This window comes from Jaculus jaculus, chromosome 9, assembly GCF_020740685.1.
Source record: "Jaculus jaculus isolate mJacJac1 chromosome 9, mJacJac1.mat.Y.cur, whole genome shotgun sequence".
Taxonomy (NCBI): Eukaryota; Metazoa; Chordata; class Mammalia; order Rodentia; family Dipodidae; genus Jaculus; species Jaculus jaculus.
In genome coordinates, this window is record NC_059110.1 from 131,449,361 (window position 1) to 131,462,240 (window position 12,880).

Here is a 12,880-nt window from a genome sequence, read left to right on the forward strand (position 1 = left end):
GGCAAAGGGGCCACCTAGTGCACACAGGACGCGGGCTCGGGGCGCGTGGGCATCGGCGAGGGTCGCGCCGGCTCCTCTGGGGCGGGCCGGGGAGCGGGCAGAACTTCCATCCCGGCAGAGGGAAGGAGAGGAGGGAGGAAGTGAAAGAGGAGAGCGGGAGTGGCAGGAGGAAGGAGGGGAGAGGAGGAGGAGGCCGGGCGAAAAGAGCGGAAGAAGAGGAGGAGATTGTGGAGGGGAGGAGAGCCGGGCGGAGGAAGGGGGAGGAAAAGAAAAATAATAAATAAATAACTAATAATAAGGCAGCGGAGGAGAACGGACCCGCCCGTTTCAGACTTCCTCCTTCGTTCCCAAAAAACTCAGGCCGGCCATTCCCCGGCCGTAGAGTTACCGGCTTCCCGTCTTCTCCCCGGGACGGCCGCGTGCACGGTTCGCGTCCAAGCGCAGCGAGAGCCCAGCGCGGCGCAGCCCCCTCCGCGCGCGCCCGCGTGCCTCCCTCCCCGCGCGCGCCCGCGTGCCTCCCTCCCCGCCTTCCCCCGCGCGCGCCCGCGTGCCTCCCCCCCCCCGCCTTCCCGCGCGCGCTCCCCCTTCTCCCTGCACGCGCGCTCCCGCGTCCTCCCCCTTCTCCCAGCACGCGCGCTCCCGCTCGCTCCCCGGGCATGCGCAGTGGGCGGCGCCGCTCCGCGGCGAGTAGGAAGCGCGAGCGCCGGGCGCCGGGCTGTCAGTGAGCGTGGGGCCGGCGAGCGGGCGGGCAGGCGGGCAGGCGAGCTACCGCGATCGGCTCCGGCTCCGGCTCCGGCTCCGGCTCCACTCTCCTCCCGGCTCGCCGACCCCGGGGGCCCCGCCGCCTGGCCGCGAGGGGGCGAGGACGCCGACGACCCTCCTGCCCCCCGCCGCACCCCAGCCGCACCCCTCGCCCCGTCCGCCCCCGCCCACCCCGGCCCTCCCCGGCGGCGGCCGCCGCTCCCCGGCGGCGGAGGAGGCAAGAGGTGGTTGGCGGGTGGCGGGGTGGACCATGGCTGACGTTTTCCCGGCCAACGACTCCACGGCGTCTCAGGACGTGGCCAACCGCTTCGCCCGCAAAGGGGCGCTGAGGCAGAAGAACGTGCACGAGGTGAAGGACCACAAATTCATCGCCCGCTTCTTCAAGCAGCCCACCTTCTGCAGCCACTGCACCGACTTCATCTGGTAGGTGCGCGCCGAGCGCCCCCGGGGATGGGGCGGAGGTCTCGGGTCCTGCGCTCGCCGTCTCCCCCCCCCCCGCTCCCACCCTCTCCTGGGGAAGGGGAGACTGAGGCTCCCCGCGGTGGCAGGAGGCGGGTCGGGGAGTCCTCTGAAGTTCAGGCGTGTCCACTTGGTGGAGCGACTCGCTCGGAGAACTCGGGGAGCCCCGCGGGGGAGTCCCGAACTCTCTCGCCGGGAATGACGCGCGCGCGCCCGGCCACTGCTTGGTGGCCCTCGCGGGCAGGACTCCCGGGGCAGTCGCCCGACACACACACACATACACACGCACACACACACACACACACACACACACACACGCGCGCGCGCGCACACGCACACACCCTGGCCCTGGAGGGAGGCTGGCTCCTCCGCACGGAGGGGGACGTGGATCCCGAACTCGGGGCCGGGGGTCCCTCCCCTCGCCATCCTCGCAGGCTCCCCGCCGCTGTCAGCGGAGCACCGAGCAGAGCAGTCTCCAGTCCCGCCAAGAGCGGAGGGGGGTGGGGGACAGGCCGAGACAAGCGCTCAGTGTCCCGGGGAGACGCGCCCCGGAGTAACGGGGGAGCCGCGGCCAAGGCGCGCGGTCCAAGTTGCTGGCGGGGCCAGGCTGGGCGCGTTCCGGGCGGGCGGGGACAGTGTTTGTGTTCGCGTCAGGCTGGGGACTCCGCTGGAACCTTGGGCCCCTGCCTAACTGTAGGCTGTGTGTCTACTGGGCACCAAGACTTTTCACTTGGCTGGGTGAGCCCAGAGAACGAGAGAGAGAGAGACAGAGAGACAGAGAGACAGAGAGAGAGAGAGAGAGAGAGAGAGAGAGAGAGAGAGAGAGAGAGAGGGAGAGAGAGAGATTGAAAAAGAGAGGGAGTGAGAAGAGAGATGAGAGGCTGCAAACTGTTGAAAGCTTGCCGTGGGGGAGGGAGGCTCAGGCCCGCAGGCAAATGGCAGAGGGCAAAAGGAGTCATTTAAAATAGACCCTGTCAACACGAGATTAGACCTGTAACCCAGTTGATGAGGACAGAGGGCTTATTTAAGAAAAATACTGTAGTGGCTCAAGGTGTCGGAGTTCAGGTGACTTCAGTGAAAGCCTGCTTTGTTAACTGAGGGGCTTTGGTCAATGAAAGCCTCTGGGAGTGTCTGGACCTCGCACAACCAGGTGAAATTGTATGTGTGCAGTGCTGGTTTTCCTGATGAGAGAATGATCATTTTCATATGATTCTCAAAAAGTCAGCTATCCCCTCTGCCCTATCCCCTCCCAAAAGAAACCCACAAAAGTTTAGAATCCTGGACCCAAAGAGACTCCTTCTTTAAATAGCATTCTTAATTTTACTCCCAGGACACTCTGAATCTTGTGTCTCTTGTTTGGAGGGGGAAGGAATTTCCCCACAAGCCAGAGCTGTGGTGGCCAAGGTTCCTTGTCCCCCTCCTCTTCTGCTTGGGGAGCTGCAATGGTGGTCGACTGTGTAGAGAGGGTCCTGGTTAAGTTTCCATCCCATCTGGAAAAGTGCGTCTTGAGCGGACAGCCCCGTGAATAGGGTGCTACAAATAAAGTGCTTTCCCCCGTCCCTTTTAGAAAACTGCTCCCAACAGAACACTTTCATGAGCAATACAGCTCCCCTTAAGAATGCTCTCCAACTGTGTGGCCATCACTTGAAGCAGTTGTGCTCAGAGAGTGGGTGGTGGTAGATAAGGCTACTTAAAATGAGATTTTGGATCATTAGGATGAAGAGAGGATATTGCCTTTGGTTAAGGGGCAGTTTGCAAGCCTCCTGTGTTAGCTCTCAGATTCTATTCAAAGGAGCCAATTCTGCAGGAAGTAGATAAGTTGGAGAGGGACGTGCAGCATTGCCTAGGCTAAGTAGTATGTCTCCACTGTCATTGTCCCAAGAATCAGACCGTGGTGCACCAAGGCACTGAGGTCACAGGTGTACTGTGACTTGGAAATAAAGGTTTCCTCTCCCCCCTCTCTGAGTAAACCTAGGCAGCAGACACCTTGCATGCTCTTAAAGCAGCCAGTTGCAAATTCCAGGGAGAACTCCATCAAGATTGTCTTGCAGTGGGTTTAGTTTTCATTTTTCTTTCATTGTTTGCACGAGTCCGTGTTTTACAATTTTATTTCAGTATTTAAGCACTGACATTTCAAAACTAAGTGGTTGAAATTAGGTAGGTTTTGGATGGGCAACTCTAAGCTAATTATAAAGGCAGATAGACAAAGTGCATTGCAGATTGAAAATGCTTTGCAAAACAAGAGATTATGACAACCTTCTAAGAGTGTTGGAACAATATTTGCAATCAAATGTCCATGTCTGAGTTCTCAGCTTGCAGAGTAAGTTCTCTAAAGTCATTTGCAAAAATAGCCTCTTTATATGCTTTGAATACTTTTGGTTCTCCATAGAAATTAGTTCACAGTAATCTCAAATGTGAAAAACAGCAATGTTGCATTAAATCAGGTTCCTGAAGCCAAAATTAAAAGTTAATGGAAGTGTTACTTAGCAATTTCTAGACACATAATATTTTAAACAAACTCATAACAAGGTATTTTTTAGTTGTCTCTAGGGAGAATTTTTAAAAATTTGATTTTTAGGCATAAAATTAAGCTACTTTCTGTTTTTTTTAATTAAAAAAAGAGCATAAACTCCTTTGTGTTATTTGAATGTAGTCAACTTATAGCTGTGCTCTTGTTTGGAAATTTAATTACCAAGAACATAACGTATAGAAACAAGATAGAAAGCTGGTATGTGCATTAGTTCAGTGATCCTTTGTAGATATCTCTCTCTGTCGCTCTCTCTCTCTCTCCCCATATGTATGTATGGATGGATGTATGGATGTGGGTGGGTGGTTGGGTGCATCAGACCTCTTGCCATTGCAAATTTGGGCGTTTTGTTTTTTTTGTGTCCTACTTACATGAGTGGCTGGGGGATTGGACCCAGGCCAGCAGGCTTTGCAAGTTAAGTGCCTTTAACCACTGAGCTATCTTCCTAGCCCCCTTTTATTTTAAAGTTTAACTGGCACAGTCATGTAAGTAGACACATGGGATACACCTTTAATCACAAGCCATTGGTTTTTATGAACAAACCTTTTAACTCGAGAATACGTGATCACGTGACTTGTTTGCAGTGTGATAGCAACACACAGCATGCTGAGGTCTTTGTTCTTGATTCTGTTTTGCAGGGGGTTTGGGAAACAAGGCTTCCAGTGCCAAGGTAAGCTGCCTCGGTGGACTTCGTGTTCAAGAGCATCAAGGAGGGAGCATTCTGTACAGGAACTCCATCTTCTGCTCGTCATTTCTTTGTGATCCAAAAGATATGTCAACTAGATAATATTTTCAAAATAGGAGGAATGTAAATTTGGACTTTTAAAGAAAAAGAATCACATTGTATTGCCTAGTCATCTGCACATAGAATTGCCTTTTTCTCATTGAAAAAAAAAAAAAAAAAAAGCTCAAACCCTTCCTGTAATTTTTTTTTTTTTTTAAATAGAGAACATTCTTGTCAGAAACTGCTGTCTTTCTGTGGGTGTTAGGAAAAAATGGAATCACTCTGTATTCATGTGGCTTTTCTTTGCACTTTTCCCCCTTTGTTTTTGTTCCTCTTTTTTTTTCCACCTAATGCATTGGGTACTCAGGACAACTAATTTTAGGCCATGGGTTATTCTAGTAAGATTTGGTTTAGATTACCGACTTCCACAGTTTTCAGGATATGTCGGTGGTGTGAGAATGACTGGCCTCTCTATGTGTATGACACAGTATGACTGTGTGCTGTGTCTTCCTTCGGTTTAAGTATCTGCCAGCATACATGCTCTTTATCACCAGGAATCCACCAGCTTTCCCTTCTGATCTACAGCTGAACTCTGCGGTCTAGCTAGCCAGTTTGCCCTGGGGATCCTTTCTCTGCCTCCTGGCACTGGGATTACAGATGTCAGATATCTAACTTTTCTTACTGTCCATCTTATCTGGTTAGTTAGATCAATAACCCCTTTGTACCTTGTGAAGTTATCAGGGATTCATTAGCATAGCTTCTGGCTGTCTGCTCATTGTCTATAGTATGTTTATTTAGTTCTAGTTACATTTCCCATCTGGGCATAGGTTTATTATTAGGGCAAGTGGAAAGTACATTCTAGCCTGGAAAATATTATTCTAACACTGTTTAAAAATTAAGTACATTAGAGAGAAAGACAGAGGCATGGTGTGTCCTTTTGACAAGTAAAATTATATTAGTAAGTTGGTTGTCTATTTTTAAACTTCGAATCTGTGAACTTATTTCCAATATACATATTAGATGGAGGCATTTTAGCACATGACTGTCATTAATACTCTACCTTGCTCAATTTCGTGATGTGCTTTCAAACCCAGATTGAGTGAATCATTTTGAAAGTTACATCTGGGGGCTAGAGAAGTAGCTCGGCAGCTAAGGCACTTGCTTTCAAAGCCTGCTGGCTCCTGTCCAGATCTCTGGTGCTCCAGTATCCACATGGAGCCATCTGTACAAAGTGGTACATGAGTCTGTAGTTTGTTTACAGTGGCTGGAGACCCTGGCATGCCGATTCTTATTTTCTCTCAAATAAATAATTTTTTTTTAAATGAAAGTTACACCTGGAAATCTGGAAAGAGATACTCCTTTTAAAAAGAAAATAAGCTGTGCCAGTCTACATAGCAGTGGAAAGATGTTCCTTATTATTTCTCAAAATTGTGGGCCTGGACTTCAGAGTTGAGATTTGGGTCTAGGCTTAAACATGATTTTAGGAAATTGACAGATGTAAGATTCTGGGCTCATGCGATGTAAGTCACTTATTGTTTTTGCAATGCCTTTGGTTTGTGTGGGCACCTCTGGACACTTGTAAGAAAAAAAATATATAGCCGGGCGTGGTGGCGCATGCCTTTAATCCCAGCACTCGGGAGGCAGAGGTAGGAGGATTGCCATGAGTTTGAGGCCACCCTGAGACTCCATAGTGAATTTCAGGTCAGCCTGGGCTAGAGTGAGACCCTGCCTCGAAAAATCAAAAAAAAAAGCAATTTCCTCAAAAATTCGTTGTGAAGGAGAGAGTGGGTTTTTTTTTTTTGCATGTGTACGTTTATATGCTTTTTTGTTTATTTATCTTTTTGGTTGTTTGTTTTTTGAGGTAGGATCTCATTCTAGCCCAGGCTGTTCTGGAGTTCATTGTGTGGTCTCAGGCTGGCCTTGAACTCATAGCCATCCTCCTACCTCTGCCTTCTGAGTGCTGAGATTAAAGTCATGCACACCACGCCCGGCCTTATATACATTTTCATTTATATTTTTGCTTATGTGTGCATGTGTGGTACATGTGTGTGTGTGTTTTCAGCTTGTTTGTATAAGGCCAGAGAGTGACATCAAGTCTTCCTCAGTGCTTTCTACTTTATTAAGTGATACAGGATATTGAACCCAGATTGAACAGACTTGGCAAGTCCAGCTAGCTAGCTTGCTTGTCCCCGGGATTTCCTGTTTCAGCCTCCCTAGTCTGAGAGTGCGTGTAGTCTGCCCTGCCTACCCTGCCTGTTTTGTGGCGCTGGGGAGTTAACCTCAGGTCCCCATGCTTGGGGAGCAAGCGCCGTTTCCACAGAACATCTCCTCAGGCTGGTAGATTGTTTTAAAACTGAACCAACTGTTGAGTTCTTAAAAATAACTTAGAGTAGTGTGGGTCTCTTAACGCACTCTTCCGAGAAGGTTTTGTTGGTGAAATCCCAGAGTGACCATGGTTCTAGGTCTCTGGGCTCTCTGTGTGCAAGAGCCCTGAGCACCTCGACCATCTGTGCACTAGTAGAGGAATAGTTTCACATCTGTATAACTCCTTTTTTACCTGTTTTGCTTGTTTTTTAATTTAAAGTGATGCCTGAAAAATGAAATTGTATACCCTTTTCTTTTCCTACTTCCAGGGCTAACTTCTTTTTAAAACCTCCATGGGCTGTCTCATTCACACATACTTTTTAAAGGAGATCGAAATTTTCTGTCATTTCTGTAAGTAGTTTGTTTTCCCTGAGCACTGTGTGTTGAGCAGTACCCTTCCACACCAGAGCTTCCGCTCTGCCCGGCTCTACCTAGTGGCTACATGTGTGGGCGTGCTCATTTTATTCTCCCGGCTCCACTAATGCATATTGTAATTGCTGCCGAGTTTTACTGTGACAGGCAGCATCCGGCGAGGCTGGTGGAGGTCTGTCTATAATAGATACCTAGAAATGTGTATTTGTACATGTTAGACCTTAATGAGCACTGCAGAGTTGCTCTTCCAAAAAAGGCTCCAATTTACATTTCAGTGCCATGAGCAGGATGACTTTCCCCTTTCTCTGGACTCCTGTTGAGAGGGTATGATAGAAGTCTGCTGCTCAAACACTTAATCAACCTAAGTGGTGAAAAAAGGCCTCACTTTTGAACTTCTATCTCTTAGGAGATTGGTGAAGCTGAACTTTTTTTTTTTTTTCTTCAAATGTACATTGATTGTGCTTCTTCTGTGAGTTACCTTTCTTTCAGGTAGGGTCTCACTCTAACCCAGGCTGACCGGAAACTCACTATGTAGTCTCAGGGTGGCCTCGAACTCATGGCAATCCTCCTACCTCTGTCTCCTGAGTGTTGGGATTAAAGGCATCAGCCACTGTGCCTAGCCCATTACTTTATTATGTAAAACTCAGGAATTACAAACCAGACAACTGGACAACTGTGATTTTCACACAGTTCTCAGCTTTGGCAAAGAATTTAGTTTCAGATGAATTCCCCCAGTGTACCACAGAAGCCATTTTAAAGAAACTACTTATTTATAACATGCTGTCTGCTTGCTACATTTTGTCTAGTATGTATCATGTGTATTGGACTTTTGTGGCCACGTGCTAAGCCATTGTATCTTCTTGTTTGTGGCAATTTAAACAAAATATGATAGCTTATTGCAGAGCTTTTAGTCCCATAGAAATAGTTCTCCAGTGTTTCCTGTTTTGAAAGCCTCCTCAAAATTAATTTTTCTCTGGACATCTGACCATTTTACAATATTTGAGTTTTCTCCTAATCTTCCTTCCTCTTGAGTCCATGTGATAGATTGTTATTCAGAAGAATAATTCATTCTCATCTACATTATTGGATTCTTCTTACTGCCCCCCGCCCCCGAAAATGGCAGCTGGAGCTTGAGACATTTTACGTTTCTGGTACCCTAGGATTCTCTGAAGTTACAAGCAGCATTTCTGACTAAAGGAACACAGTATGTTGCTTTGGTCAGTAGGTATTTCTGCAACAAGTTCATAGTTTCTTTTTCCTTTTTCTTTATCTTTTCTTTATCCTTCCTCTCTTCTTCTCCCTCTTCTTTCTTTGCCTATGATTCAAGTGAGTCACATGTTCATGTCCCAACTAACATAGTCTGCCCTCATTTTGTTTAGGGAATGATAAGAATTAGAAGACTAAATTCATAAATGAGTTTTAGCCCTTGTAGCTAGATTTAAAAGATATGCCTAAGAAAGCATTATATGTTGTTTTATGGTCATGTGAAGGATGTAAGGCTATTTCCCACTTCTCCCCTTACTCTAGAGCTAACATAATTGGAAACAGAAAACTTTGGGGAGAATTGTTTCCTCAGGTACTCCTAATTTCACTTAGTGGACACTGTGGCATTCTTATTTCTATTGCATTACAGGCATACAGCCCTGAAAACTGATACTACCAGGCCAGGTAACACAGGAGGATCCTGTTGTGAGGATTTGTAGCCTGAAATGAGGCTGTAAATACTGGGGAGAAGAATGAGAAATGAAGGCATATCTAGATGCTGTAATACAGTCTTGGGATGTTGCTCAGTGGGTAGAGGGACTCACTAGCATGACAGAAGTCCTGGGTTTGATTCTCAGCGTTATGTAAACCCAGTGCGATGGCATGTACCTGCCATCCCAGAAATCAGTAGGTCGAGGCAGGAGGATCAGAAGCTCAAAGTCATCCTCACTACCTACCTTGGTTGAGGATCCTGTTTCAAAAATTAAAAAAAAAAAAATCCTTAAAGATTAAGGGGAGGCTTATAGCTTTGTAGCTATAAGATTTGGGTTACGTGGTTTGAATTTCTTTCCCCACTGTTGTTTTTAGCTCACTGTTTGCTACTTAGTATTCTCAGTGCTGATTTCCTCTCTCTGAGACTAGCAAAGAGCTGGTCCTTGCCCATATTTTATTTTAAAAAATGAATTAATTAATTTCCACAAAAAGGAGGAGAAAGAGAAATGGACTTGTGCAGCCTGGGCGTTGCTGCAGTCAAGTTTCAGTTAGAGTGGTTCGTTTCCAGGAGTGTTTCCAAGGCGGTCATCCTAGAGGACGGTCCATGTACCCCTCACACATTACTTTCTCCGGGGCAGTGGAGTTGAAGCCGTTCTCTGCTACTTTCACCACTGGGAAAGGGAACGAGGCAACTTGACTTTTTTTCCCTTGGATTAGCAACACCCATACACTTCTCTAATTACAGTGGTAGAAACCACCTCAGAGAACGTGACCTGCTTATTTGAAGTGCCAGGCAGTTAGTTACTCGCACAGTTTCTCACATCTGGCTGGCCTCTGCTTTTGCTACTGTCTTTTTCTATTCTTGCTCTGTTGTTCAATAGCACAGATGGAAATGAACTGTGGACCCAGGTGGCTTGGTAAAGCTATCTCAGCCCTTATATTTACCATGACCAGAGCCAATGGGTCTGCAGGGTCAGCTCTGGATTCTGAGAGACCTGTGGGTAGCAAATCCACTTTCTGCTTTCTGTGGTGCCACTGCAGGGCAGTTAGGAAACTTGCGTCACTCTCTTACTAAGAACGTGCCAGATTCCATGCTTTACTCTAATGAGGCTGTACATTTTTTCAGTAATTAGGGGCTAAAAAAAAGTCAGCTTCTGTTCTCCTTTGCTGATGGCATTTTACTTTGGAGACCCTTTTCACGGTAGATATGTCTGTTGGCTCACCTGAGCAGGGTGAGTTTTGTGTTCCTTCTTAAAAAAAAAAAAAGGAAATTAGTGTTTGAGGGGAAAAAAAGAAGAAAGAACATGGGCTGTGGGGGAATGGCTCAGTGGGTAAGGCATTTGCTGCACAGGCACAAGTGCCTGAATTCACCCCCAGAACCCACATAGAAGGCCCGATTTTGAAATGGGAGCATCTGTAATCCTGCTGCGCCTGGGGTGAGGGGGAGACAGGGGCCTTCCCGGGGAGCCCTTGGGCCGGCCAGCCTGTCACGCTCAGGAGGGAATGAGAGGTCCTGCCTCAAAGTGGAAGGTGGAGACTGACACCCAAGGTTGTCCTCATACCTCCACACATGGACCGTGGCATGTGTGTTTACACACATGAACACACACACATACGGAGAATACAAAAGAAAGGCAGAACGTATCTGCCCTTGGCTATATAAGTGGAGGGATGCTAGAAGGAGACTGACTTTAAGGGAAGCAGATTTTATATAGAAATGGGGCAGTGGGGATTGAGTTGGCAGCCTTGTATAAAAGGGATAGCCCGTTGCCCTTATCTGCCAAGCAGTGTAGATACCAGGTGCCAGGAGATGGAAGGGGGCTGAGGGTGAAATTTGGCAGAATTGTCAGGGTGGCCATCTTGAATGGAGTATTTGTTCTTTTTGTGCATTGGCGTAGTTGCATCTTTCTTTCCTGTTCTCCTTTTCTTCCACCTTCCCTCCCTTCCTTTCTGATGAGTCATGTGTCCCAGTGATAGCAAGATTTTGTTTTTTCTTTTGATTTTGCCGTGCTGTGAACTTAAAATAAGGCCTCATGCTTTGCACGGCAGATACTCTACTCCCGAGTTCCACCCAAGCCCAGGGTTTGAGGGAGACGCTTCTCACGTGAAGGCCTTCACACCCAAGAGTCACGTGTGAGCCACAAAGGGATTCGTCGACCTCTTAAATGTTCAGTGAGCGCCAGCTACCCACTGGACTCAAAGTGGGTGCCAGTGTTTTCTGTCACCTGCGATCTTCAGAGCCACCCCTTTGTTTGCCTCTTACTTTGTTTTGTCACCTCATCCGTCTGCAAGGCTCTCCGATGCTGTGATAGAGATGTCTCGCTTAGCGCTGACCACCTCGCTGTCCTTTTGTCTCAGCCCTTGCGTCAGCTTTGAGTCTCCGCAGTGGTCATCCACTGGTCTTTTCAACAATCCCGCCCCCCCCCCCCCAACACTACACTAACACTTGTTGCAAGCAGAGATGCTTGGCTAGACTTGGTGTCACGTATTCATTCTAAAATGATTTTCCGTTAATGGCTGTTTGAATTGCTACTCTTTTACCTAGTGAGCGAAAGCATTCTGTTAATTATTTTACTCTTGTACACATCCTCCCGCGCCGGAAGCTGGTACTTGGTGTGTGGAGTGGTTATTCGTCCTCATAGGTGGTAGAAAGCTAGTATCTGTTTACTTCTGCAGCTGAATCTGACATGTAGGCTTCCTTTAATTTCACGGTGATGTGATTTCCTACCTCCAACGAGCAGTTTCCTGTCAAAGGTAATACTCACGTTTTAGTTTTTAGACACAGGAGCCGCTTGCCTTTGCAGCGTGAGACCCTTCTGGTTTGAGAGGTGCCCTGGCTTCTGAGTGGCGTGTCAGGGTGCACTTAGGCCGTGTAGCAGACTCTCCGAAGGCTCCTTAGGCCTTCTGCCCGGCTTCTGCAGACTGGCTGAGGACGCCTTCCTCCATCCCAGGCCGCTCCCTTCTTCTGGTCCTCTGCCTCTGGACGTTGCAATCTACGTCAGTGGCCAGGGGACACTGCGCTACCTGCGAGTCTTAGCCACAATGCTCGCAGGGGAGCGCCTCCCCCTCAACTCCCTGCTTCACTGTTTCCTCTGCCGCCCAGTGCACGGACTGGTTCTTCTTTCTGCCTGTGTCTGTGGCGTTGCGTGCAGTGCCTGGCTCTCAGTACACAGTGTGCAAATATTTGTTGGATGTGTGATTATATAAATATTAGGGAAGACATGATATGAATGCTCATGACCAGAAAGGTGGTGATTCTGCCTGAGTATAGTTCTTATTGTTTTTTAGAACTAGTTTATAATCCAAAACTGGAATAGATTCTCTTCTTTAACAATTTATTTTCCTTAGTTATTAGAGACTGAGAAAAAGAAAGAGAGAATATGAATGGACATACCAGGGCCTTTAACCACTGCAAATGAACTCCAGATGCATATGCCACTTTGTGCATCTGGCTTACATGGGTACTGGGGAATCAAACTGGGTCCTTAGGCTTTGCAGGCAAGTATCTTAACTGTTGAGCCATTTCTCCAGCTCCCTAGAATAGATCTTTAAAACGACTTAAGAAAAAGTACATTCTGAAGCTTTGCAAGATAGCAGAAAATTGCAATTTGGATCTAAAATAAGATGCATGTAATGCTCGTCCCAATACATTAGTGCAGTAGGAATGAACCACTTATGTTCCTTCCTCCTGTCTTTAGAGAAGAATCACGGCATCAGGGTTGAATCAAGTAAAGCAGGGATGCCTTGTGAGCTGTAGCAGGAGAGAGCAGTTATCTTGAGCTTAGGGTGAGAGAGAAAAGCCAGTCTTCCCCACACATTTGGTGGTCATTTAAGTGATGGCGAATAGCTGTCCCCAGATTGTCACACTGGGGAAAGAGCAAGGGCCCAAGTGCATTGGTGCTGTTTGTAAGCTTCCTGCACATGAAAAGCGCTTGAGCCATGAGGTGAGAAGGGAAGAGAATGGCGGCACAGGATGG

The 12,880-nt window shown here is 47.7% G+C and overlaps 1 protein-coding gene across 2 annotated transcripts in view; it reads left to right on the plus strand.

The window, feature by feature from the left end:
• Window positions 1-966: 966 nt before the first annotated feature.
• Prkca (protein kinase C alpha) overlaps window positions 967-12,880 on the plus strand; it is a 447,179-nt gene continuing 435,265 nt past the window's right edge. Inside the window, exons 1-2 of one of the 2 annotated variants that reach the window (XM_045157944.1) lie at window positions 967-1,185; window positions 4,387-4,418. In XM_045157944.1, the coding sequence (XP_045013879.1) occupies window positions 1,013-1,185; window positions 4,387-4,418 (205 nt within the window). In that variant the 5' untranslated portion in view covers window positions 967-1,012. The remainder of the gene's footprint in view (window positions 1,186-4,386; window positions 4,419-12,880) is intronic. The other variant, XM_004655131.2, reaches the window with a different exon arrangement.